The sequence below is a fragment of the Quercus lobata genome, chromosome 3 (assembly GCF_001633185.2).
Source record: "Quercus lobata isolate SW786 chromosome 3, ValleyOak3.0 Primary Assembly, whole genome shotgun sequence".
In the NCBI taxonomy this organism is placed as follows: domain Eukaryota; kingdom Viridiplantae; phylum Streptophyta; class Magnoliopsida; order Fagales; family Fagaceae; genus Quercus; species Quercus lobata.
Genome location: NC_044906.1, coordinates 22148818 through 22175119, shown reverse-complemented (window position 1 = coordinate 22175119; position 26302 = coordinate 22148818). Strand labels below are relative to the sequence as shown.

The window sequence follows — 26302 nt, the reverse complement described above, 5'->3', positions numbered from 1 at the left end:
CTTCATCAAGCTTCCATCTTGAGTTTGAGGGACAGTGTTAGAGATATATATTAGACATATATTAACCCAATATAATAGGCTCAAGCCTAATTCTACTTTGTGTGCAAGTCAAGTCTCCTGCTTGTACTAGAAATCTATTAGTCTAGGGTTTAGTCGCCTATATATACTCATGTTAGGGTTCATTGTAATACAGGTTATTGTACTACACTCTTATATTATAAAGATGTAGTCCTTAAGGGATTCCTCTGTGGATGTAGGCCGTTAAGGCTGAACTACATAACCCTCGTGTTCTTAGTTCCTATTCTATGCTTCTCCTTCCGCATCTACTCTAACATACACAATATGGTATAACACTTCACGTTGCTAATATCAATGCTAATATTATTTAACATTGTGAATGCTTATTACTTCCTTGCTCGATCTTGTCCTTTGATGACTTTTTTTTTTTTTTCAATTTCGATTTAGATATGAATGTTAATATTATTATTATTTTTTTCATTTTTAGGTTTAAAATTTTTTAGATCAACTTTGACATCCACTGCTGTTATTGTTAATCTGCCGATCGTGGACAATTTCTTCTTAGACATCCACTGCTGCGATTGTCACGCTTCCAAACATCCATTGGCTGCATCTTCCTATTTGCGGGCTCTTCTATCTCTCTGATAATATAGTAAGTGCTCCCTAATAATGTCTTTCACACTATTTATTTCTTTTTTATTTTATTTTCCCTTGTAGTTCACTGATTTAGTTCTTTGACGTTTAGGCTTAATCTAACCATAAAAGCCGCGCTCGCCTTAGTTTTACTCGAAGGGGATCTCTCTTGGAATCTCCTTTGATTATTCTTATTCATGAGGGTCGACTAGAAACAGTTACTGAGAATTGGAAAAAGCACCACTTGCATCTTCTTTCTGCAAATGGTGCTTTTTCCAATAACTGTTAATTAGCAAAGTTTCAGAAACGCGCTATACATTGCTAGACCATATGTTACCTCTATTCTCTTCTCTTCCTCTTATTCTTCTCAGACTATTTACCTTCGCTCTTTCTCTTACTTTTCCAGACGTCCATTGACGGCAGCTCTACCTATTTGCAAGCTACTACAGTAAGTGCACTCTAACATGACTTTCATGCTGTTCATCTGTTTTTTTTTTTTTTTTTTAATTGGCTGAATAAATAGTTTAATTAATTATTAATCATTTCAAATCCATATATTAAATAGGAAAAAAATCAGCTCTACTTTATTCAAGTCATTTAAACGAGAAGTTTGAACTCCAAATAATCTTTATATTTTTGGATAAATTACACATATTACCCTATATGGTATACTCTTAAAAATGCGGAAGTATGGAATTTGTGATTCATATTATGACATTTACCTCCTCTAGCTATGATTTGTTTTATGAGGTATGCGGACCTTTTCAGAGCTTTATTCAAGTCATTCTTTTTCTCATAATTGAAATTAGAAATCTCAATGAATCTAAACTTGCTCTTTAAGTAGTATGTCAACCTTGTTCAATCAAGAGTAGGACTATTGGCCAAGCCATGATTTGATTTTAGGGAGGGTAGAATTTACAAGCAATTCACACATACATACAGATATATATGAGTACTTGAAACCAATTTAAATAATCAAAAACCAATCATATATATGAATAATAAGGGATATGTGCAAGCGAAAAAAAAATTTATATATTTATTATAATAATGTATTTATGTGTTAGAGGTTTTTTACACATGAAAAATAATTCTAACCAATGTGACATGTTATTTGTCTTTATGAAAAATAATTTTGGACCGACACAAACTTTTGATTCTTTTTCTTTTTCTTTTCTTCCTTCTCAAAAAAAAAAAAAAAAAAAAAAAAAAAAAAAAAAAAAAAACCCTTTTTGTCCCATATAAGAATGGAAGAAGCCCACCTTCAATCAATTTACACTTTTTAAAAGCAGATATGACATGTTTTTTAAGGTTTTTGTTAATAGAGTAATGACATGGTATAATTTAGACCCTTCATTTTAAAATGAAGGGTTAAAATTAAAAGAACTCTATGTGGCAAAGGATTATAGGAACTCTATAGGTTCTTGATCCTTAGAGATCGAGCTGCTCAAAAACCTTAAATCCTTATAATGAGATAAAGTCATCCTAGTTGATGAGTTGGTTAGGGAAAAACCAAGAATTTGCTGGATTGATTTGTCACTTATCATTGCTTCGACCCTTTGGTTGGGTTTTTTCGAAACAAAGATGTATACAAAGGGCTTGCGATTAATGTTTCCAGCATAGTTAGAAGTGCATGAGACATAATATGTACAACATGTAATCAGCGGAGGAGGCACACTTCGGATTCCACCTCCCCCCATTTTTTTTTTTTTAATTAGTAGTATATATATAGGTACTACTTTTAGCAATTTTGTTCACTTTGTCCTCCTAAATAATATCATTGATTCTTTTTAAGAGTAATGCTACAACCAAAAACTTGTTTACAATAATTTTACAAACTGTTGATTACTAGTTCACATCTAGGCATACTCACTATATCACTTTTTAATTACCAATAAAAGTAGCTTTGACATTTGTAAAATATTTATACATCTAAAATATAAAACAAATTAAAATATTAAAACCCAAAACAATTAGCCTAACAAAAATTACCAATAACAAAGTTAAAAAAAATTAAGCCCAATCAACCAATTTTACCCATAAAAAAAACACACACACACACACACACACACACACATATATATATATATATATTTAAAACACTTAGCAACTATGCAGCAATAGAGCCAGAGGACAACAGTAGAGCTGTCTCCCCTAATTCCAAGTTTTAATTCGGCTCAAGATTAAAAAAGGAAATTAAAAAACTGTAAATAAACTCATGTATGGGTATATTACGAATTTGAACAAAAAATTCTGGACTAAAATAATAGTTATTGTGGGGGCCGGTTAATCAATAATTATTAAAACCGTGTTAACTGGGCTTGTGGCCTATCTGAGGACGTAAAACTGTCCAAGGAGGCCTATTTCAGGTTATAAGGGTAACCAAATGAAAAGAAGAGTAGATATCAGGTGAGGTGAGTTCAGTATTCGTCCAAGGACAAAATCCTTCTCGGCAATACATGTCCGAGGACGACCTGAACGCCATATTGTTACAAACACACTTCCGAGCTACATTACCACTAAAGGTGGGACATGGGACCAAGGGTAAGAAAGAAAAGGTAAACAAATATCTTGAACAACTGCTGCCTTCGCATTAATTGCCTCTCAACCAACTCTCTGGCCGCATTAATGTGGAGGTGATACCTGAACAGTGATGAAGCAGCCTTACAGCTGTTGGTTAAAGGATCCAGGAAGTGTTGGATGAGACAGGAAGAGATTCCGAATCCAACCATCACGTGTGTGGTAAAGATAACACCAACAAGGTAGTATATAACGTAGAAGAATGCATTGAGGAAAAGGGGGAGATCAGAACTTCTAAACAAGTGGCGCTTAGAGGAAAGCCTTATGAAATAAGAACTTAGCTTGCTTAAAGAAGGAATTGATTGTAATATTTGTGTTAATCCATCTAAGAAATGTTACGTTTAATTGTTTTTCTTTTGAAATTAATCTAGTTCTTTCATATTCATGCTCTACAAATTGATTGTTTGGGCCTTAAACGTTCGAACCCAATACGAGTTTGGGGATCGTTACTAATTGAGTCCCTACAATTGGTGCCGTCTGTGGGGAGAGCTTGATTTAGATTAAAAGAAATCTGGTTCAACGTTCATGATGGAGGAAGCAGGACCACATCAAGTAGATGCCAACCTACACCAAGCAGAGTCAAGAGGCTCCCAGCATGGTAATCCGCACCGGAGTCCCGAACGGAGAGAAGGCCGTGAGGGGAGTGTGCGCACAACTCATACCACCAAAAGTCACTCTTGTGGGAAAAGTCATGTTTCCCATGCAAAAAATGACAGGAACTTGTAGTGTGAGATTGACGAGTTGAAAAGAGAGTTGCGCCATGCCTGGCGGGAACGTTCCCCACCTTGCTCCGAATCATCATCCGAGGGGACGGATGGAGCTAGTTATAAGCGGAGATCCAGAACTCCGCCTAGTGAGACTTTCTCCTATGAAGAGGAGCACAGCCATCAACATAGGTACAAAAGCCCGCCTAGCAAGGGCTTGGGGAACAACGCCATGAACAAAGCGTTAAGCCAAGTCTCTAAATCACCCTTCACAAGGAATATAGAAGATGCGATTCTTCCTCGGCGATTCCACAAGCCTACATTCACCCTATACGATGGCCGGTCAGACCCAGTAGAACACATTAGCCATTTTAGCCAAAAGATGGCTATCTACTCCAGCGATGAGGCCTTGATGTGCAAGGTCTTCCCATCAAGTTTGGGTTCGGTGGCGATGAGATGGTTTAACGGTTTAAGGGTCAACTCTATTGAATCCTTCAAAAAGCTTACTCGGGCCTTTGGTGCTCGATTCATAACTTGCAGTAGGGTTCCTCGGCTTTTGGGATCCTTACTATCTATGTCCATGCAAGAGGGTGAGACTCTCAAAACTTATTCAGATAGATACTGGAAAATGTTTAATGAAATAGAAGGAGAGCATGATGATGTGGCCATAAGTACTTTTAAGGCTGGTCTTTCAGCCGAGCATGATTTAAGGAAATCTCTAACTGGTAAACTTGTTACCAGTGTACACCAATTGATGGATAGGATTGACAAGTACAGAAAAGTAGAAGAAGACCAACTTCAGGGAAAAGGAAAAGTTAAAGTAATCCCTCAGGAGAGGAGGGATTTCAGGTCGGACCGTTACAATAGTAACCGACCTCAGAAAGACTTCGTTGGGCAATCAGGTTCTGCTGGCACCCAGGTGGTTAATGCAGTGTTTCGGGAGCCAGTGCAGCAGGTATTGGAGAAGATAAAGAATGAGCCATTTTTTAAATGGCCAAACAAGATGGTAGGAGAGCCTAAGAGATGCAACCCGAACCTTTATTGCCACTACCATCAGGATCATAAGCACATGACGGAGGATTGTAGGAATTTATGGGACCATTTGGATCAGCTGCTCTGAGAGGGGAAATTAAAGCAACTCTTGCACATTCTAGTGGTAGGGTAGGCCAGGTAGGCTCAGAGGTGCGTGGGGACGCTTCTTCAAGACTCCCCCTTGGCACAATAAACATTATTTTTGCCGCCCCAGGAAGGACTGGATCTTGCCCTTCCAGGGTACTGTCGGTGTTCCGACCTCTGGCCGAGGAGCATTGTCGAGCATAAAAAAGAGCTAGGGTGGACATCCTCCTGATTTTGGGTTTCTCGGATAAGAACAAAGTTGAAACCATACAACCCTATGATGATGCTCTGGTAGTCACACTAAGAATTGGTGGGTACGATGTAAAAAGGGTGATGATTGATCAAGGTAGTGCTGTTGATATAATGTACCCAAATTTGTATAAAGGGTTAGGTTTGAAGCCTGAAGACCTGTCAGCCTACAGTTCCCCTCTGGTGAGTTTTGAGGGAAGGATGGTCGTTCCAAAAGGACATATCAGACTACCTGTGCAAACCGGTATGGATGTGGTGGAAGTGGACTTCATTGTTGTAGATGTTTTCTCTCTATACACGGCTATTATGGGCAGACCTTGGCTTCATACCCTGGGAGCAGTCTCATCTACTTTACATCAGAAGGTGAAATACCCATCTGGAGGTCAAGTATTGGAGATAATAGGAAGCTAGGTGGCAGCTCGGCAATGCCTGGTAGCGGTTATACAACATCGGCTAGAGGCGGAGACCTCGGCTACCGCCGATAATGAATTATAACAATTAAAACCCTCAGCGTTGCCCTTAGATGGACCAGTCGACGAGGTAAAGTGTGAAAATTTGGAGAGGGTAATTGTTGCTGATGATCCGGAAAGATTTTTCTAGGTTGGGGCTAAACTGCCTTTGCAAGAGAAGGAGCGATTGCTGGAATTCCTCAGAGAAAATGTAGATGTGTTCGCATGGAGCCCATATGAAACCCAAGGTGTAAATCCGAATTTCATTTGTCATCGACTCAACGTGAATCCTTCCGTTATTCCCAAAAGACAGCCACCTCGGCGACCATTAAAAGAGCACGCTGAAGCTGTCAGAAGTAAGGTGGCCAAGCTTAAGTAGGCTGGGGCTATCAAAGAAGTTTTTTATCCTCAATGGTTGGCCAATACGGTGGTGGTAAAGAAGAAGACAGGAAAGTGGCAAGTGTGTGTGGACTTCACGGACCTAAATAAGGCTTGTCCCAAGGATCCATTTCCCATGCCAAAGATAGACCAGTTGGTGGATGCAACCGTTGGTCATCCTAGGGATGAGTTTCTTGGATGCCTTCCAAGGATATCACCAAATACCGCTAGCATTGGACGATCAAGAGAAGACTGCTTTTGTCACCCCTTTTGGAAACTATCATTATAAAGTGATGCCCTTTGGTTTGAAAAATGCCGGATCTACCTACCAACGGATGATGACTAAAATGTTTGAACCATAATTGGGTAGAAGCATTGAAGTCTATATCGATGATATGGTAGTGAAGAGTAAAGTGGTGTCCGAGCATGTGGAAGATCTTATGAACATCTTTGGAATACTGAGAAAGCATAAGCTACGTCTGAATGCTTCAAAGTGTTCCTTTGGTGTAGGCTCCGAAAGATTCTTGGGATACATGGTGACCCATAGAGGAATTGAAGTGAACCCAGATCAGATTAAGGCCATCAACGATTTACAAGCACCTCGGAATCCAAAAGAGGTGCAGAAACTGACTAGAATGACTGCTGCTTTGAACCGATTTATCTCCAGATCGGTCGAGAGGTGTCATCCCTTTTTTCTTCTACTGCATAAGTGGAAAGGATTTGAATGGACCGAGGAATGTGTTGTGGCGTTTCAGCAGTTGAAGGAGTACCTATCCAGGCTGCCTATCATGTCTAGTCTTGAGGCGGATGAGGTGCTGTTTGCTTATCTGGCAGTTGCCCCTCATGCAGTTAGTTTTGTCTTAATACGAGAGGACAGCGGTGTCCAAAGACCAGTTTATTATGTAATTAAGTCTCTTCATGAAGCTAAGGTGAGATACTTGTCATTGGAAAAGGCCATCTTGGCGGTGGTCCATGCAACACGCAAACTTCCACATTACTTTCAAGCCCATACAGTGGTTGTCTTGACTCAGTAACTTCTCAAGTCCATACTTAGAAATGCAGATTACACTGGGAGAATTGCTAAGTGGGGCACAATCCTAGGTGCTTTTGACATCAAGTATATGCCTCGCACCTTTGTGAAAAGCCAAGTCCTTATCGATCTGGTAGCTGAGTTCGCCGAGTGTCCAGAAGAAGCTAACATGAAGCAAAATGACATGGATGAAAAATCGGTTGGTCTGATATCCACACAAGGCGGTTCCTCCTAGAGGGTATATGTGGACGGAGCAGCAAACCAACGGGGGGCAGGATTGGGGCTAGTTTTGATATCCCCTGAAGAGATCACCATTGAGAAATCCTTGAGGTTGGGATTCTTGGCTACTAACAACGAAGCAGAATACGAAACTTTATTGATGGGAATGAGTATGGTCCAGAAAATGGGTGGAAAGATAGCAGAATTATTCTCGGATTCAAGATTGGTAGTCGGCCAAGTGAAAGGAGAACTGGAAGCCCAAGATTCAAGAATGCAGGGGTATTTGAGTCAAGTTAGGCGTATGCAAACGAAATTTGAATCTTTCGTCTTGTCGCATATCTCCTGAGGTGAAAATACCCATGTCGATTCCTTGGCAACCCTTGCCACCTCTTCAACATGGAATTTTCCTCGGGTGATAATCGTCGAAGATTTGTATACACCCACCTCACTAGAAAAGGATGTCAGATTCATCAAGTCAATCTAGCGTCGAGCTAGATGGATCCCATATTGAAATTCCTCGAAAGTGACATCTTGCCCGAAGAGAAAATAGAAGCTGATAAAATATGGAGGAAAGCTCCTCGGTTTTGGTTATCCGAGGACAAAAAGCTATATAAATAGTCATTTTCTGGGCCGTACCTACTTTGTGTACATCTCGAGATGTCAGAGACACTCCTAGAGGAGCTGCATGAAGGCATTTGTGGAAGTCATATAGGGGGAAGACCCCTATCACATCGGGCCATTACTCAAGGATATTGGTGGCCAAATATGCAGAAGGAAGCACATGATTATGTTAGAAAATGCGACCAGTGTCAAAGGTTCACCCCAAACATCCACCAACCTGGAGGAATTCTTAACCCTCTGTTCAGCCCTTGGCCTTTTGCTCAATGCGGGCTAGATATTGTCGGTCCTTTTCCTAAAACCTTAGGAAACAAAAAGTATCTGCTGGTCTGTACGGATTACTTTACTAAATGGGTCTAGGCTGAACCTTTGGCTAACATCAGAGACGTAGACGTTAAGAGGTTTATTTGGAAGAATATTGTCACGCAATTTGGAACTCCGCACACTCTTATCTCAGATAATGGCCTTCAATTTGATAGTAAGGCCTTCAGGCAATACTGTTCAGAGTTAGGTATAAAAAATAGATATTCCACTCCGGTTTATCCTCAAAGGAATGGGCAAGCTAAAGTTGTTAACAAAGTAATAGTCAATGGACTTAAGAAGAGACTGGATGATACAAAAGGAAAATGGGTAGAGGAATTGCCATATGTTCTCTGGACCTACCGAACAACGCCTCGACGATTAACAGGGGAGACTCCTTTTTCCATGACCTATGGAGCTGAGGCCGTCATCCCTCTGGAAACTGGATTCCCAACGTTAAGAACTAGTACATTTTCCTCGGGTAGTAACGATGGGCTGTTGGGGAAAAGTTTAGACTTGATTGAAGAGCGAAGGGAGAGTGCAATGATCCAATTGGCTTACTACCAACATAAACTTAGGCGAGGCTATGATACTAATGTAAAGCTGAGACCATTAGCAGTAGGAGATCTGGTGCTAAGGAAAGTTCTGGGAACCACCAAGAATCCAGCTTGGGGAAAATTGGGGCCTAATTGGGAGGGGCCTTATCGGATTACTTCAGTAGCCTGAATAGGAGCCTATTATCTAGAAGACCTGGATGAAAAAGCTGTACTCCATCCTTGGAATGTAAATAATCTCAAGAGGTATTATTATTAATGAAAGTAATCGAGTTTGGGTTTTCTTTTAATTTATGTTGATCATGCATCTTGTGTTTCCACATCTAATGGCATCTTATGAAGTATTAAACAGAAACTAAGTTATGTCAGGTCCTCGGACCACAAACTTAGTGAAAATTAATACCCTATGATATTTACTGAAGTATTAAACAGAAACTAAGTTATGTCAGGTCCTCGGATCACAAACTTAGTGAAAATTAATACCCTATGATATCTACTGAAGTATTAAACAGAAACTAAGTTATGTCAGGTCCTCGGACCACAAACTTAGTGGAAATTAATACTCTATGATATTTACTGAAGTATTAAACAGAAACTAAGTTATGTCAGGTACTCGGACCACAAATTTAATGGAAATTAATACCCTACGATATTTACTGAAGTATTAAACAGAAAATAAGTTATGTCAGGTCCTTGGACCACAAACTTAGTGGAAATTAATACCCTATGATATCTACCAAAGTATTGAACGGAAGCCTCTGAACATCATCTAATGTACAATTGAAGTAATGTAGACCCAACTTTATCCAACTTTTGAACATTCCCTAAAGTTTCAATTGATTAGAAAGAATACGTATATATCCAAAATGTTTCCCGGAGACCTCATAGTATTAATATTTATCACCCATTTTTAATCGCCAATTGTTAATGTTTATAAGTTATGTTTTCTCTTGCAAACGAAAGATAGTCAAAATAAATCCATTCAAATTAAGATAACACAGTGAACAAGTGCAAAAATAAGATAAAACGGCAACAACAATAAGCCAATAAACATAAATATCCTTACAAAAGCCCTAATCAAATTACAAAATAAGTCCTATTTTTTCAACTTGATTTGGAGCTTTGGAGCTTGGCTGGCTGATTTATCTGCCTCCGGGGTGGTGACTCCCTCTTTATCCTTAATAGCTCCCACAGTTGGCATGACTGTGGAAGCCAAATCCTGTTGAAAGCCCTGAGAGGCCACCTCTGCCTCGGAAGCAGTTGTAGTCTTGTCCAAGAAGGCTTCTGGAGGGGCATTATTCTCTTTAGCTGGCTCTTGTTGGCCAGGAGGAGGAAGACTTGGAGGCAAAACCTCCTCATTAGGGTTAATGGTTGAGGGAGTGTCTTCAGCCTTACTGGATGGAGGAGCTGAGGTGCGGATTGCTTCAGGGTAGAACACGCTCTCTGGCCTCCTTAACTCAGATGAAGCCTTAACCCCAGCTCGGTTAAGGGCTTCATCCCAAGTTTGGGCACAATAGATGCGGCACACCATTAGCACCTCTGCCCTTAGTGTCTCCTTTGTCTCAACCACACCGATTTCATAGCCTTTCTGCTCGGCCTCGTTCGTTGCCTGTTCGGCCTCGTTCGTTGCCTGTTCGGCCTCGGCTTTTGCTCTCTTAGCTTCCTCCCTGGACTTTTTATCTTGCGCCCTCAGCTTTTGGGTTTCCTCCAAGTGCTTTTTAAGGACTGTAACTTGCTCTCGGGCAGCTTTTAGTTCTGCATTTGCTTCACGCAAGCGCTTTCCCTGGTCCTCGGCTTGCTTTTGGAAGCCTTCCAAGGCCGAGTCAGTTCTCTTGTGAGCTTGCTCCTCAGCAAGTAATTTCTTCTTCGCAGCAGCCAAGTCTTGCTCGGATTGTGTCAAAGTCTGTACAGCCGACGCCCGTTGCTTCCTTTCGTCGTCTAGCTGACTGTAGCAGCGATTAAGCATCTCATCCAACTTAAAAGTGTTTTGGATGACCTAAAAGGAAGAAATTAACACTATAGTCAATAAAAAGTACACATCAGTGAGTAAAAATCATAAAAAGAAAAAGAAAAAAAAAGAGTTAGCACTTTACCATGCCCAAGTATCTTTTATTATTGAGGACGAGTTCATTCTTCCTCTTGTTCTTTATTTCGGCCATATCTCTTGGGAGCAACAAGGCCTCCTCTATAGTCGAGGCTATGTGACACCCAATGCCACCGTTGAAGTCCTTAATAGATGCATCATCTCGTAGGGGCTCCTCGGCATGCATGGGTGCTGGCAGCCAGGCTTGAGGCTCAGGAGGTTGAGTGTTAGACCTTTCCTGGCCTTGCTGAGGAAGATGGCTAGTTTTTTACTGCTTTGCAGCTCGCTAGGCATCCTCCTCGCGGGTCAAACGAGACTTGCTAGCATCCACCACATCCTTCCCCTTCTGCTCCCTACGCCTTTTTAACTCGGCAGCATCAGCTCTGACTGGCTGGGGAGGATGATGAGAAGGTTGGTGGGGAGCAGGAGGAGGAGACCTGGAAGGAAGAGAAGGAATCTGGGATTGTGTTGATTTTGCCGGCGCATTCTTCCCGGGCTGATTCTCAATCAACTTCATCAAACTTCTTTGGGGCTTCCTTTGTATCCCCATCTTGTTAGGATCGTCCTCGGAGCGTATAGGTTGATAAAAAATCCCAAAGTCATCCGAGAAGTCTAAGAGTTCTACCACTTCTTCTTCTTGTTCCTCTTTTTCTTTTTCTTCCTCTTTCTCTTTTACTTCTTCTTCCCTGAGGGCAAACTGGGATGAAGAGGCTTCTGTTGAGATAGCAGCAACAAAAATGGGCCTATTGTTGGAGGTGTCCTTAGGAAGTGGAACACCTTCTGGAATAAGGAACCCCTGGTAGGCAACGTTAATACGGTGAAGCCGAGGATCATGGGCTTTGATCACGCACTTCGGTGCTTGTAAAGCGAACGAGAGGGGGGTGTAGCCGAGGATTAAATGGGTTGCTTGGAGTTGGCCGTCGGCTTCGTTCACATATATCTCGGCTTTCAATACCCTGTCCAAACTAGCTTTGTTAACTAAACTAAGTTTGGGCTTGGTAAAACGTTTATCTGCAAAATCATTAAATTGAAATGAAACATCAGTAGGGATAAGAGCACTGAGACTAAAAAAAAAAAAAAAAAAAGGAAAAATATGTGTGTATGAACCAAACGTAATGAGTCTATGACTGCACCCCACCTGGTTCTCCTTCCTCCACAGGACATGACAGACCATCATGCCATTCCCTAGAGAAGATAAGGAAATCCTCCTTTAGGTTCTTGTTTGAAGTGGGAAGGCACTGAATTAGCCTCACCGCGGGATACCTCGACTTGAGATAATACCCCTGCCCCTTCAAATGGTTGAGGTTATACACCCAATTCACGTCATGATGGGTCAGGTTTAGGTCCATTCTCTCATTCAATGCTTCTATACTTCCCAGGACCCTAAACATATTTGGGGCACATTGTGTGGGGGATAGCCTAAAGAACCTAAGGTAGTTCCTAGTAATGGTATCCATGGAGATAGTCATCCCGCCTTCTATAAAGGCAATCATGAGAATAACCACTTCCCCTGTTCTTCTAGTGCCAGCCCATTCCCCTTGGGTTGCGTACCTCATACCCACTGTTGAGGGGATCCTATACTTAGCGCAAAAACTCCTCATACCCTCCTCGGACTCAACCAAACATCGAAACTTACCCTCCTTCTTCCCCATTTTCCTAAAGGGTTTAGTAGAGAAATTAACAAGTTTAAGATGAAAGCTATAAAGGTTTTGAGAAGACTTACAGGTTTGAAAGAGGGTCCTCGGACAAGATTTTAGTATTTGTAGATGCCTAGGAATTACGAAAAAGAAGAAAGACAAGTTCAGTGTATGAGCTCTAGAATTGTGTGATTGCTGAAGGTAAGAGAGAGAATTGATTTGAAAATTCATTTATAGTCGTGCAGAAGTTATGAGCGGGAAGGTTCCCGCTCGCAAAACGAAACAGGCCCCCCACCATACGATTTACATCTTACCGTTGAACGTGAGAGATAGAGGTGTCGCCAAAATTTAATGGTGCCGCGCTTAGGATGCTGAAGCGTCAGGAGCGTGCTCAAAACGTAAAAGGATATGGGCTTATGACATCAAAATCAGTCTTTTCTCCCGAGGAGTTGAAAAGCAAGATTTTGAGAGGCTATTGTGGGGGCCGGTAAATCAATAATTATTAAAACCATGTTAACTGGGCTTGTGGCCCATCTGAAGACGTAAAACTGTCCGAGGAGGCCCATATCAGGTTATAAGGGTAACCAAATGAAAAGAAGAGTAGATATCACGTGAGGTGAGTTCAGTATTCATCCGAGGACAAAATCCTTCTCGGCAATACGTGTCTGAGGACGACCTGAACGCCATATTGGTACAAACACACTTCAGAGCTACATTACCACTAAAGGTGGGACATGGGACCAAGGGTGAGAAAGAAAAGGTAAACAAATATCTTGAACAACTGCTGCCTCCGCATTAATTGCCTCTTAACCAACTCTCTGGCCGTATTAATGTGGAGGTGATACCTGAATAGTGATGAAGCAGCCTTACAGCTGTTGGTTAAAGGATCCAGGAAGTGTTGGATGAGACAGGAGGGGATTCCCCGAATCCGACCTCCACGTGTGTGGTAAAGATAACACCAATAGGGTAGTATATAACGTAGAAGAATGCATTGAGGAAAAGGGGGAGATCAGAACTTCTAAACAAGTGACGCTTAGAGGAAAGCCTTATGAAATAAGAACTTAGCTTGCTTAAAGAAGGAATTGATTGTAATACTTGTGTTAATCCATCTAAGAAATGTTACGTTTAATCGTTTTTCTTTTGAAATTAATCTAGTTCTTTCATATCCACGTTCTACCAATTGATTGTTTGGGCCTTAAGCGTTCGAACCCAATACGAGTTTGGGGATCGTTACTAATTGAGTCGCTACAGTTATATATGTTAAATTATTTCTCTTATTATATTTTAATTTAGTAGTATACTTATATTATCTTAATATAATTTTATAAGATGTTATAAAAATTCAACTAATTATGAATTTATTAAATTTAATATGTATTTTTCTTTAATTTTAGTTGTGTTTTTAAGGAAAATATATAACAAATGAACGAAGGAAATGATGTTAAATGATTTTTTTTTTGGATATGGTTGTAACCTTAGCGATAATCTGTCTTCAAAAAAAAAAAAAAAAAAAAAAACCTTAGCAATAATCTGATCTAATTTTCTTAATACAAATTTGTTATTTGTAGCTGGATATTTGTTGTGATCCTCGGTAGTGCTTTGTTCAGGTTTGGTGGATACGCACCGAAAACAATTGCAACTATGTTTTGACATTTAACATTGACACTATTAACCATTGTAGATAAATGGATTATATTGAACAAATCCAAACTATAAGGTAGAAAATTTTAAATTTAAGCAATCAATGCAAAATTAATAAAGAATCTAAATTTTGAGGAGCCGAATTATGGATTATTTATTTATTTATTATAATCCAAATATGCGTTAACAAGAAATAAAATTTTAAAAATAAATAAAAATAACTACAAGTTGCCAAACTAAGAATAAAATCAAGGACTTAATTTTGTTATGTTTGCAAACAACCAAAAAAACAAAAACAGTTTTCTTGGAATAAAAAGAACATTAAAAAAAATGAGATGCTTTAATGTTTCTATTTTTTCTTAAACTGGAACAAAATAAAAAGTCAGTTTTGGCACTGAGTATTGAGTACCACTTGCTCTAAGTTTGAAATTGATTTTGGCTTTAAACATTTGCTATGTTTTTTTTTTTTTTTTTTTTTTTTTTTGGAGAAACAAACACACGCATACATAGGAGAGAGGGAAAGGGGTTTTAACACAAAGACATACTACAACTTAACTCAAAAGCCACGGTAACTTTTAAGAGAGGGTGGGGCAAGTTATACTACACATAACACATTCTCTTAAACATTTGCGATGTTGTTTAACAGTACTACGAGGCTAAAATTGAACAACTCTAAAACAACAAGGTCAAAAATGTTTTAATTTAAACAATAAAGATGAAACTGTTAACAAATTTAAATTTGGAGGAAACAATTGTGAATTAATATGATATAAAAATTAAAAGCTAAATGAGAACCAAAGCACAAAACAAATTCAGAAAATAGTTTCTAGAAACCAGTCCTTCTTGTTCAAACTAATTGAGCTGTATACGGACACGTTGAATCCAAAATCCATCTTCTTTCAGCGAGTGATGGTCCTACTTCTTGTTCTAATTAGCTGTGTCTATCTTTCGGCCAGTGGTGGTGGGATGAAATTTTACCACAAGAGAAATGAAATATTATATGTACACCACAATGTAACAACACTTTTACAACAAATATTATATAATAAGTTATTATTAGTTGTTATAGGAGGGCAAAAAATGATTTAAGTTGTACATTCAAATTAAAACTCCTATAAAAAAAAATTAAAACAATTAATAACTACAATTTATAATTTGTTGTGAAAATATTGTGGAAATGTTGTGAAGGAAGTAACAATTTACACACTTTCAACTCTTTAGCCTAAAATATTTGACATTTAAAAAAAAAAAATTTGCTATGTCTACAACATTTTCACAACAAATCATAATAGTTAGTTGTTATCAGTTCAAAATTTGAAATTTGAAAATTGAAAATTTGAATTTTTACTGCAAAAATAAAAATAAAAATTATATTCACAATAAATCTAAGTACTAGGTTGTTATTGGGTATTATAAGTGGGAAAAAAATAATTTAAGTTGTAAATTCAAATTAAAACAAATAAGTAGTAAATTATTGTTTGTTATGAAATGTTGTGAACAAATCACTTCTCTAATCATAGTTCACATGCTTTCAACTCTTTAGCCTAAAATATTTGACCATTTAAAAGATTTGGATCACCTTCCAAAAAAAGAAAAAAGAAAATAAAAGACTTGGATCGGCACTCGAAATTTCCCTTTTTACATGAAGATTTGACCTTTGAAAAGAAATACTTAACAAAGAGATGAATTTTTTAAATATAGCCGTTAGAGAAACTATTTTTGAAAATATGAGATTAAAATTTAAGAGTAAAAGGGCTTTGTAAATTGCTAGACCACTCTTCTCTCTCTTATTCCTTCACAGGTTTTTTTTCCCATAATACTATAAAAGTCAAACTATTATATTAGTTAGTCAAGGTTTTGAAATTATTTTGGTATCTAAAATAGTTTGAGGGATTTGATTATTTTGGAAAAAAAATCTCTTTCACAGGCTATTACGTTCTCTCTCTCTCTCTCTCTCTCTCTCTCTCTGTTTTGCTCTTTTCACAAAGTTTTTGCTCTCTCTCTCTCTCTCTCTCGCTCTTCCTAACAATCATTGACTGCACTGCATCTATTTGCTTGCAAATTAATACTGGAGTAAGTGCACTCTTATAACATGTCTCTTATGCTGTACTGCTTTTTCTGGCTGAATAAATAGTTTAATTAACACAACCAAAAAGTCATAATGCTCAATAGTCACTATAACATGAAGAAAGGGAATAGTAACAATTGTTGAGAACTGATACTGATATAGATCTTAGTTGGCAAATACGATTACTATATTATATCATTAAGTGAAGCCTCTCTCTCTCTCTGATATTTTTAAAGAAATAGAATAAACTTACTCTTATCTCTTATAAATGTATTTTAATTATATTAATTTATATATGGTTTTAAAATTTTATTCTTTATGGATTTATTGTCAGGAAAAAGGGAAACATGGGTTGAAAAAGAGATCGATTTTGGAATTATGCTGAGGAACAAGGGAATTATTTCAAATGTAAATTTTGTAATCGTGATTTTTTTGGAGGTGCAACAAGGATTAAAGCACACTTAGCTGGAGTTTCAGGCTATGACATTGTGGCATGTGTAGACGTGAATCAAGATATTCAAAAAGAAGCTCAGGAAACTCAAAAGTCTAACAAAAAGCTTAAAAGTGCATCCAGCACAAGCAGTGCTGGGAAGAGAAAAATCACCTCAGCTTCAACATCAAAAATTAAGGACAAAATTGTCACAGAGGTGTTTATTTAGTCCCAATTTTATACATAGTAGTTTATTTCTAACAAAACCATACCTTTTAACACTTTGCAAACCTTGCATACTAATTTCTCTTTTGAGTGAGGAAGAATTTGAAATTATCCTCGATGATATTGTGGATGGACTAGTCACCAATGTAATTTCACTTGTCACTGAGCATACCAATTTTGATTGGGATTTCAAGGACAAGGAGGAGTTGAAAAATCTTCTTGGTACATTATGTAAGATTCATGTCATGTTACCTGATGCTCAGGAAAGGCAAGTAAGTGATGAGTCTGTCAAGATCTGGTTAACAGAGCTTAAAGATGTAGTTTATGATGTTGATAATGTGCTAGATAAGTTCAAGTATAAGATTGTTGGGCAAAAGGTACATATTCAAAACCAAATGATGAATCAGGTACCTAGCATTTCATTTAGTAATTTTGATGAGGTTAAGACCACCAAACATATGTTGGATAAATTTGTGAATGATGTAGATGGCTTGGGCCTTAAAATTGTGGATTCAAAGCCCAAGATTAGCCTACACAATATAGACTCCCTCAATGATTCAGAATTTATAGGAAGAGAACACGGTGATGATCTCTTTCTGAAATTAAAGTCAACACTTGATCGTCTTACAATACCATCTTTAAAACGATGTTTTCTATATTGTGCAAACTTTCCCAAAGATTATGACATTACAAAGGATGAACTAATTCAGCATTGGATGGCTCAAGAGCTTCTTAAACCATCTGAAGAAAGTATGGTGATGGAGGATATTGGTAACAAGTATTTTAATACTTTGTTAGACAAATTCTTTTTACAAAATGCAAAAAAGGATGAGTATGGTAATATTATCAGCTGCAGAATGAATGATTTGGTACATGATTTTGTGCTCTCAATTTCAAAATCAAAATCTTCAAGTTCAGATAATTTCAGCCAGGTACGCAGTTTATTTGTTGGATTTGATGGCCAAACAACACCAGGAATTTCATTTAAAGGTGATGGTTTCACAAAATTGTGCACATTAATTTTAGAGAATGCTGACTTTGGGAACATATTATCAGAATTTAAAAGCTTACATGTTTTAAAGTTATATAGATATAAGCGGATAGAGCTGCCAGAAACAATTGGTGTGTTAATACATCTTAGGTTTCTTCACATCTCGGACTCTGAAATTAAATATTTACCGAATTCAATCACTATGCTTTTCAATTTGCAAACTTTAAGAATCAAAGAATGCCCTAATTTCGTGGACCTTCCAGAAGACCTAAGCAATTTGATTAACTTGAGGCATATTTGCATTATTGATTGTGAAATTGCAGCACCTAAAAATGTGGGGCGGTTGACTTGCCTTCAAACGTTGCCAGATTTTTGTGTGGGACGAGATGAAGGTTATCAAATCAAAGAATTGGGACCTTTAAAGAATCTCAGAGGAGAAATAAACATATGCAATCTAGAGAACGTGGAAGATGAGGAAGAAGCCAAAGTGCGAAATTAAAAGAGAAGGAAATATTAAACTTGGGATTATACTGGAATGATTATAATTCTAATAATGATGAAAAGGTGTTGGAAGGCCTCCAACCTCACCCAAATTTGAAAAGCTTAACAGTCTCATGTTATGGAGGAAAGAAATTCCCATCATGGGTTGGTTTGTCTTCGCTATATCACAATTTGATTGAGATCAATTTGAGCTATTGTTGGGAATGTGAAGAAGTTCCCACTCTGGGGCAATTACCCTGTCTTAGGGTTCTTGAAATAATAGGAATGGGGAAGGTAAGATGTATAGGAAGTGAGTTTTACATTTACAGTGATGGGAGTTACAGAAATACTGCATTATTTCCGGCATTGAGAATACTCAAATTGGAGGAGATGGAAACCCTAGAAGAGTGGAAGGATGCAAAGGAGTTGACAACCGCAGATGAGGTGTTGTTTGTGTTTCCTTGCCTTGAGGAGTTGATTATTGGATGGTGTGATGAACTGAGATATTTGCCAGAGTCACTGCACACCTGCGTTTCCCTTCGGAAGTTGGTAGTACAGGATTGTCCTAAGCTGAGGTCATTGCCTTCTTCTTCTACTTCCTCCATTCACCCCTCCTTCCAAAAGCTCTGCTTGTGCGACTCTCTGGTCGTGGACGGAATTCAACACTTCATTGAAATGGAAGCTCGTCTAGAGTGTTATACGTCCTCTGTTGGATATATGGACAATGGGGATTGTCTGCCTTATTCTTCCTCCATTCAAAAGCTCAAATTGTATGGGTCTCTCCTGCTCCTGGACCAAATTCAGTACTTCATTGCCCTTAAAATTCTGTGGATACAAGGATTTTATGAGATGGTAGCTTTGCCAGAGTGGCTGGGCAATCTTTCCTCTCTTCAAAAGCTGTATATTGTGGATTGCAATCACTTGGTGCATCTGCCCACCGAGGAAGCCATGCGACGTCTCACCCAATTGGAAACGCTGGAGATTTATGATTGCCCCAATTTGGAAGACAATGAGCGGTCCAAGATTGACCATATTCCATTTGTTGACATACAGGATAGTGGGTAAGTGGTTATGTTTATTCAAAAAAAAATTTCTGCAAATCATCACAAGACTTCAAAAGTTGCTAAAAGAATAGTTTACTAGTACAATTTAGGTTGACCACATTCCGGTGGTTGAAATAGCTGACTCTGTTACCAATATGTCAATTTCTGTTTGCCAAGCTATTTTCTTTCTTTAATTTTTTCAAAATTGAAATTTTCTCGACATTGGGAAATTTGGAATATTGGATTTAGCATTATTAGAACCTGCTTTATGTCCACATACTCAATTCTCTCTCTGTATTTCTTGTAACCTTCACGTTATTATACGGTAAGAATTTACATATGGATTAGTTCTTTTGCTTAGGGCTGTCTAAAACTTAATAGCAGATTTTTTTGATTTGGACTGGGTCATAATTGCTCTGTTTATGAGGGTGAACTATTGTGGAAAAATGGAGTTTAGTTGCACAATAATGATAAATTGGGTAGGTGAAGTTCTTGCTGATTTTTCATTTCATGTTTGGGTTGGGGGTCAGTTTTACTTGGGGGGCCATGAAATTATGCGATCCCCAGTCCTACTAGTAAATTAAAATTTCAGACAGCACTGAAGGTGTTGATGGTTCTAATATATCTATATATGGTTTTTACCTTTTGAAGGCGGCCAGATTGGTCTGATTTCGAAGACGAGACTAACTCAGGAAGCTGGCAAGAAGTTTGCATTTGGGAAAATAATTGAGTTGATGACATCTGTTGCCAAGGCACTTCAGGTTTGCTTTCTCCTACCATTTTGGATATTTATACATAATGTACTTCATAAATGGTGATTTACAAAACCAAATTTAGTTTATATATACAGCAAGTTCTGTCAATCATATGGATAGTTTGATTTGTAATTTACTGTTTTTCTTCTTTTTAATTTATAGTGGAAACTGAGGTTAATGAATTATAAATGATCACAAATGGGCTTCTGTTAACAACTCAAAAGTGTTCTTTCTATAGCATAACTTTTAACATCTTTACTACAGTAATCTTAAATCTAAGAGTGATAAAGTAATAAATGTAAAATTTTCATGGCAACAAAAGAAAATTGCGAGTTTATACCTTAGCTTTCCCAGCCTTTGTGCATTTGGGGTGAAAGGAATTGCTGCATTTTCAAGGACAGAGAGTCCACTGCACCAAACTTCAAGTTTTTATTTTTGAAGACTCTTTATGAATGGGGATTGAAGTCTTCCACTCTCTCCATGTTTTCTTTGATGGATTTCCTAGATACTCTACCTTTGTGCCGTTAATTATATGGCTGGTTTCATGTATTTTATTTTCTAGTCTTGTTTTGCTTTCTTTTTTTCTTTATTTTGTATACCATTTTGATTTCTAATATATTGCAATTACCTATCAAAAACCAAAAAAAAAAAAAAAAAATCTTTCCTAGTCTTTGGCATTTAAAAACTTAGATTCAAAGTTCAAACAGATTGTCAAACTGAATGTGTTTTCATAATTAGGGCCAGTACTCTTAATCAGATCTTGGTGCTCAAAATTGTAACATTTATCTCTACTTTTTTTTTGTGTGGTGGGTGAAGATGACACACAATTAGCATCAGCTGAAGTGGTTGAAATTGCATGCTGGCTTTTCTATGATTTTCCTGGCCTTTTGCTATCAATTTTAGCTCCAGTCACTGTAGCTTCACTCCTTGTAGATCACCTGCAAGGTTTCTCTGTAAATTATTCAGAATCCATAAGCAAATAACTAAAGATAACAACAAACTTTAAAAATAAAAATAAATAAAAAATGAAAGAAGAGAGAAATGAGATAGTGAATACATATTTGCCACACTTTGACCCCTTGAATAAATGACTATGAAACCTCCTTAAGTCCATTAACCCTCATAAAATTTATAAAAAATAAAAGAAAAAGCAAAAGTTTTGTATTTCTGAGTAGAGAAGGGGAGATTAGCCTTCCAAGATTATGTACTTGCTCTACTTCAATACTTTATGCAAAATAAACCTCAATTCTTCTCAGGTTCTCATCCTTATTTAGCAGAATTAATAAAACCTGGATCCACATTATTAATAGACCTAAAAGATTATTCTATCAGTTAAGAATTTTGCCTTGATATGCAGGCACGAGGGACAACATATCTGTTGTGTTCAGCTGGATGAAAAATTACATTATGAAGTTTTCATCCACTCCCAAGCCAACAGAAGTTTTAGCTGGTTTTTTTTCTCAATTTTCTAATCCCTTCTAGTATATAAAGTATTGATTCAATCCAATAAGTGTATTATTCATGCCAATTGTCCCCTCCTTCCTCCCATTGTTCCAACAGCATTTTCTGAACTGTTACTTAGAAAATGAAAAAAAAATTGATAATCCGTTATATTTTCAGGAAATTATTTTTGCATGATTGGTTTTGGTAGTAGCGCTTTTAGACAACTGAGGAAAGCCTTTTATGAAATTATTTTTGCCTGATTTGTGTTGGTGTAGTAGCTTTTCAGTCAATTGAGGAAAGCCTTCATGAAATCTTCTGCTCATTTTCCAACATTTGAGACCAATTCACTATGAAAGCGGAAAAGCTTATTTTAGTGGTTAGTTGCCATACCAACAATCATGCCAAAAGGAATAAGGTTCCCTACACCAACCTCAAACCAAATATGCTGACTGACCAAACATCTCCCCACCCATGGATAGATTAATGCTTCTGAATTAATTAATAGAAAGTGATCTCACCAACCACACTGATTACTGGAAATTTGTGAATTATATAAAACAATATATTAATATATGGTTTTCACCTTTTGAAGCTAACAAGAAGATTGCGTCTCAGAAAATAGCGAACTTGATGACAACTGATACCAAGACACTTCAAGTTTGCTTTCTCTTTACCATTTGGGATATGTATATATAATTTACTTTAATTTGTGCATTACAAGACCCTATTCAGTTTATGCATTTGCAGAGTCGCTGTTTTGTAGCCAATGTACATATCTACATAAACAAAACTTTTAGTCTATGTAAAGGTGTGCATGTCAACTCCACACATATGTTCATATATTGCCAAAACAACTTATATAGTTAGATTGAGTACAGCCAAATCACTGAATTGTGTTTTGACTCTTTTTGATATGAAAGTCATTTTGTGCATATGGTGTTATTGACCTTCTCAAGGTTTACTATCATATATATATTTCAGATTATTCTGGCATGATTAAGGTATAGATATGAGTTAGCTGGAGGAAGGACTCATTAAAGCTAACACTAGCCATGTTCTAGCAATTTAGATCTTATGTAATAAGCATTATAGTTTTTCTGTTTTGTCTCTATAAAATTGATGAACTTTTACCTATAGAATGTTTGGAACATGGCTAATAAAATTCATAATTTCAGATTGTTAAATCTGTATTAATGTTAAGAAGAGTTTAGCATTTTGGACATGCAATGTGCTTGCCAATGTATTGGGTATTTGTAAATATATCCTTAACTTTAAAATTTTGAAATGAACACCTTGATTTGGTGTTAACTTTCAATTTTTATCTTATAGTCTATGTTAGTGTAAAAATTAACAGTTTAGTGGGAAACAAAACACTCCAAAATAGCATTTAAATCCCTTTAAATTAGCAATATATGGAGTAAAAACAAGTCCTGGAAAACCCATAATAATCTATGTTGTAAACCCAAAGACCCCATATGATAAGAAAACAAGACTCTAGCCAATAATTTGTGAAATATACAACACCTTGACAAAGTACAGCTACCAAATATAGTTAGACGCATCCATGGTTCAAGGAGCTCTTAAAAGCGCTATGCTAATAGTTGATAGTCACATCAGCAGCCTAATGAGTTTGTTTATGGATAAAAACTTCAACTAAACAACTCTTAAGATTTCCTATCATTATGAACCACTTGATTTTAATGCACATCATCATCTTCAACTCTTGTAGAAAACTAAACCTTGGCACCAAGCCACAGAAGGGTGCTTACACCTCTGCTGCGAGAGGAACCTCCTTGATTCTACACTACCTCTTTGATATGCTTGTTGCATCAACCTCTTTTCTACCTGTTCCAGCTCCTGAATTGTTTTAATCTTAGCAACAACCTCAAAGAAAATGGGAAGAATCAGAGAGTTGAAAGGTTAGGAGTACCCACACGTTTGATTAATTCAGAAGTCAAGCAAACACTTGACACCCATTCAAAAATTGATGAAACAAGAAATAACCTATTTTCTTTCTATAAATGATAAAAAGGCTAGATTAATATCCATTACATTAGTAAAGAGGTAGAGTGCAATGAACAGTTTTTCAATTAAGACACAATATCCACTTTTGGCTTTTTGCAATACACAAGAATCTCAACAGAGAAAGGAAAACTTTTTAAAAAAATTACAGAATCAAAATGCATGGAAAACCTCATTTCTGACCATCCCACAATTCGTCTTTAGATAGGATAAGAAACTCAAGGGAGCCATCAATCTTTTCCACCTGCAATTTCTATAAAGATATCAGTGACTAATTATCCACACAACTAAAACTGAGAAGCATCGAAAGAGGCATTCTTAACCCAACTAAATGTATCAATTAGGAGAGCTCTCTTAAATAGGGACTTGTAATAATATTGGACTATTGTCAGTAAACAACATTCCTCTAGCAGAATGCCAATATAAAATTTACAATTTCAAATTAACATTGGTTGGTGGGATCTCTAAAATGGTTTAAACAAGGGTTAAAAGCTACTGATTCTAGTATTTTTTTTCCCCTAATTTCTTTTGGCTGGGATGGTAAAAAAATAAAATAAAGGCACATTCAACTTTACTTAATTCTTTAAAACATAAGAAATATATAACCATTCCATAGAACCAAATAGTGAGAATATCTTGTATAGTAACTTGAGGACCTATCATTCATTAATGAGCTATACATTTGCAAGAAGTCGCAATATCTGCTTAGGGTGAAGTGGCTCATTGCGTCACTAAATTACAAATACCAGTGATCTTTGATTGTCCCAATCAGAGGTCATGCAGTTTAGCCCAAAAGGGTCTAAGATTGCCCATATTCTAGTTATTGGGATAAGCCTTTGATCCAATGTATTAAATAGGTCAAAATCATTTAAAAATGGTATGTTCTCTCTATTTCCTTCTGTTTAGTGTTTTGCTTTGAAGTTGACTAATTGTTCATGATTTGTTCTCCTCTCTGCTGCTTTTTTTTTTTTTTTTTTTTTTTTTTTTGCTGTATATATATTACCATATTCTTTGGTTAATGATATCCTAAAAGTTTTGTGACAAACCATTAATTCAAATTTAACATATTTTACTGCATAGTTTCTGTGTATCTTCTACTTTTAGCTCTATTTTATCGTGGTTCTTCCATGATGGTTGAATTTCTATTAGCACATCAAATATTTCTCAGAAAATTCAGAAAGTCTCTTGTTTTTTTATTTTAAGGATTTCTTTTGAATTATCACTTCTTATTTTTTCATATTTTCTAATAATATTCTACACTTATCTACTCTTTACAGTTGTGCTATCTTCTTTGAAAAAATTGCAAAACTAAAGTTGCTGTGTATGAGAGAGAAGAAGAGTTCAGAAATTTTTTCTACAAAACCAACTACTTTCAAGCTGAAATTGGAAGGTCATTTTAATTCCCGATTTCGATGAAGTTTCAGTACATTTTTCCTAACGAACGGAGTCTTATGTTGACTGGTGTTGTTGCTTGAAGTTCCTCTACGTTTCCTCAAATGCTGGCCATTGGGTGAGATCTTTTCTTGTTGTTACTGTTAGTATACACCTCAATGCATAGCGTTATGAATAATTTTTTGTAATTCAAGATTGATTTTTTTTTTTTCTTGGTAATCTCTAGCATTTGCTTTTGACAATATTGTTGTAAACCCATTTTCTATAGTGGAAGATTTTACTAGACTACTAGGGTTTTTCCCTTTTCATTTAAGGGCTTTTAATGTAAATACCCATTTAATTTGCACAAAGTGGGGAAAAGGAAATAAATTTGTTGTTTGTTACATTAATTGACTGTTTTTCCCAACAAAGGCTGACCTTCAAAGTAGGCAATGTTTGGTGTCTAACGCTAAACCGTTTTTTTTTTTTTTTTTTTTAATTATTATTATTATTTTATATACAAATTAGATCTCTTCATAGAGGTCAAGCCATTCTTAGAAATAAATCAAGTGACAACTCTAATCTTTGTGCTAAGCTTGATTTAATAACATACTCATGTATCTATGTGTAGGATGGATGCATATTAGACTTCTTCAATGCACCACATCACAATCACATACCTCAAAATATTGTCTTTTTTAAGAAGTTAATAAATACCATTTTTTTAAAAAAAAATTTCTTTAATTACTTAGGCTTTTCTTTACCTCTATTTCAAGGTCAATACCTGTTTCATATGTTTTATTAAAGTTTAAATTAATAGGAATAGTTTAGAAAATTTATAGCCTTCTATTTTAAAACTAATGTATTAAATAATATCCCTTAAGAAGAACTGTTTGATTCCCTAAACAATTTTTAACCATATGCAATAGAGGAAATATTTTTTATTATGTTCAATGTCACCAAGCTTATGGCAGTCAAGGTAAAGAGGACGAAAATGCTTTTCATTATTATTTCTCAAAAGCAAAAGAAAGTTTTACTTGGGTTATGTTGACTCGGCAGAAATGTCGATGTTTCATAGTTGTTTGGGAAAAGAAGTGGTTGTCGTACTCAATATGACCCTTGAAACAAAGGTTTATAACGCCCTTGTTAATTAATGTAAACACCTAAATTTGAGTAATAGTAACAAATAGACAAATACCACCCTTGATGTTAGTCACTATGCATAGAAACATTCATACTATAAGCATGTGGCTCAAATCAAGACC

At 36.8% G+C, this 26302-nt stretch overlaps 2 protein-coding genes and 1 long non-coding RNA gene across 3 annotated transcripts; 2 read left to right on the top strand and 1 right to left on the bottom strand.

Annotated features, from left to right (window-relative positions):
- Positions 1-9944: 9944 nt before the first annotated feature.
- Positions 9945-11118, bottom strand: LOC115980566 (protein P54-like). Its single transcript, XM_031102800.1, has 2 exons — positions 10972-11118; positions 9945-10844 (listed from the first exon to the last, which is right to left on the bottom strand). The coding sequence occupies exons 1-2, from the start codon at positions 11116-11118 to the stop codon at positions 9945-9947; spliced, it is 1047 nt and encodes a 348-aa protein (XP_030958660.1).
- A 550-nt stretch (positions 11119-11668) lies between these two features.
- On the top strand, positions 11669-18972 carry LOC115980565 (putative disease resistance protein RGA1). The gene is made up of 5 exons (XM_031102799.1): positions 11669-11730; positions 16726-16924; positions 17028-18410; positions 18488-18852; positions 18918-18972. The coding sequence occupies exons 1-5, from the start codon at positions 11669-11671 to the stop codon at positions 18970-18972; spliced, it is 2064 nt and encodes a 687-aa protein (XP_030958659.1).
- A 1157-nt stretch (positions 18973-20129) lies between these two features.
- Positions 20130-22656, top strand: LOC115980094. The gene is made up of 3 exons (XR_004089331.1): positions 20130-20207; positions 21559-21651; positions 22237-22656. It is a non-coding gene; the product is annotated as an uncharacterized LOC115980094 (long non-coding RNA).
- The last annotated feature ends 3646 nt before the right edge of the window (positions 22657-26302 follow it).

What these genes read in the sequence shown, in the direction of transcription:
- LOC115980566 (XM_031102800.1), bottom strand. Translation starts at nt 11,118, where the DNA reads ATGCATGCCGAGGAGCCCCTACGAGATGATGCATCTATTAAGGACTTC. An exon ending in ACAAGAGGAAGAATGAACTC is followed by an intron (nt 10,845 to 10,971) that starts GTCCTCAATAAT and finishes TCTTCCTTTTAG; the next exon opens with GTCATCCAAAACACTTTTAA.
- LOC115980565 (XM_031102799.1), top strand. Translation starts at nt 11,669, where the DNA reads ATGGGCCTATTGTTGGAGGTGTCCTTAGGAAGTGGAACACCTTCTGGA. An exon ending in TCTGGAATAAGGAACCCCTG is followed by an intron (nt 11,731 to 16,725) that starts GTAGGCAACGTT and finishes AGGTGCAACAAG; the next exon opens with GATTAAAGCACACTTAGCTG. An exon ending in AGGACAAAATTGTCACAGAG is followed by an intron (nt 16,925 to 17,027) that starts GTGTTTATTTAG and finishes CTTTTGAGTGAG; the next exon opens with GAAGAATTTGAAATTATCCT.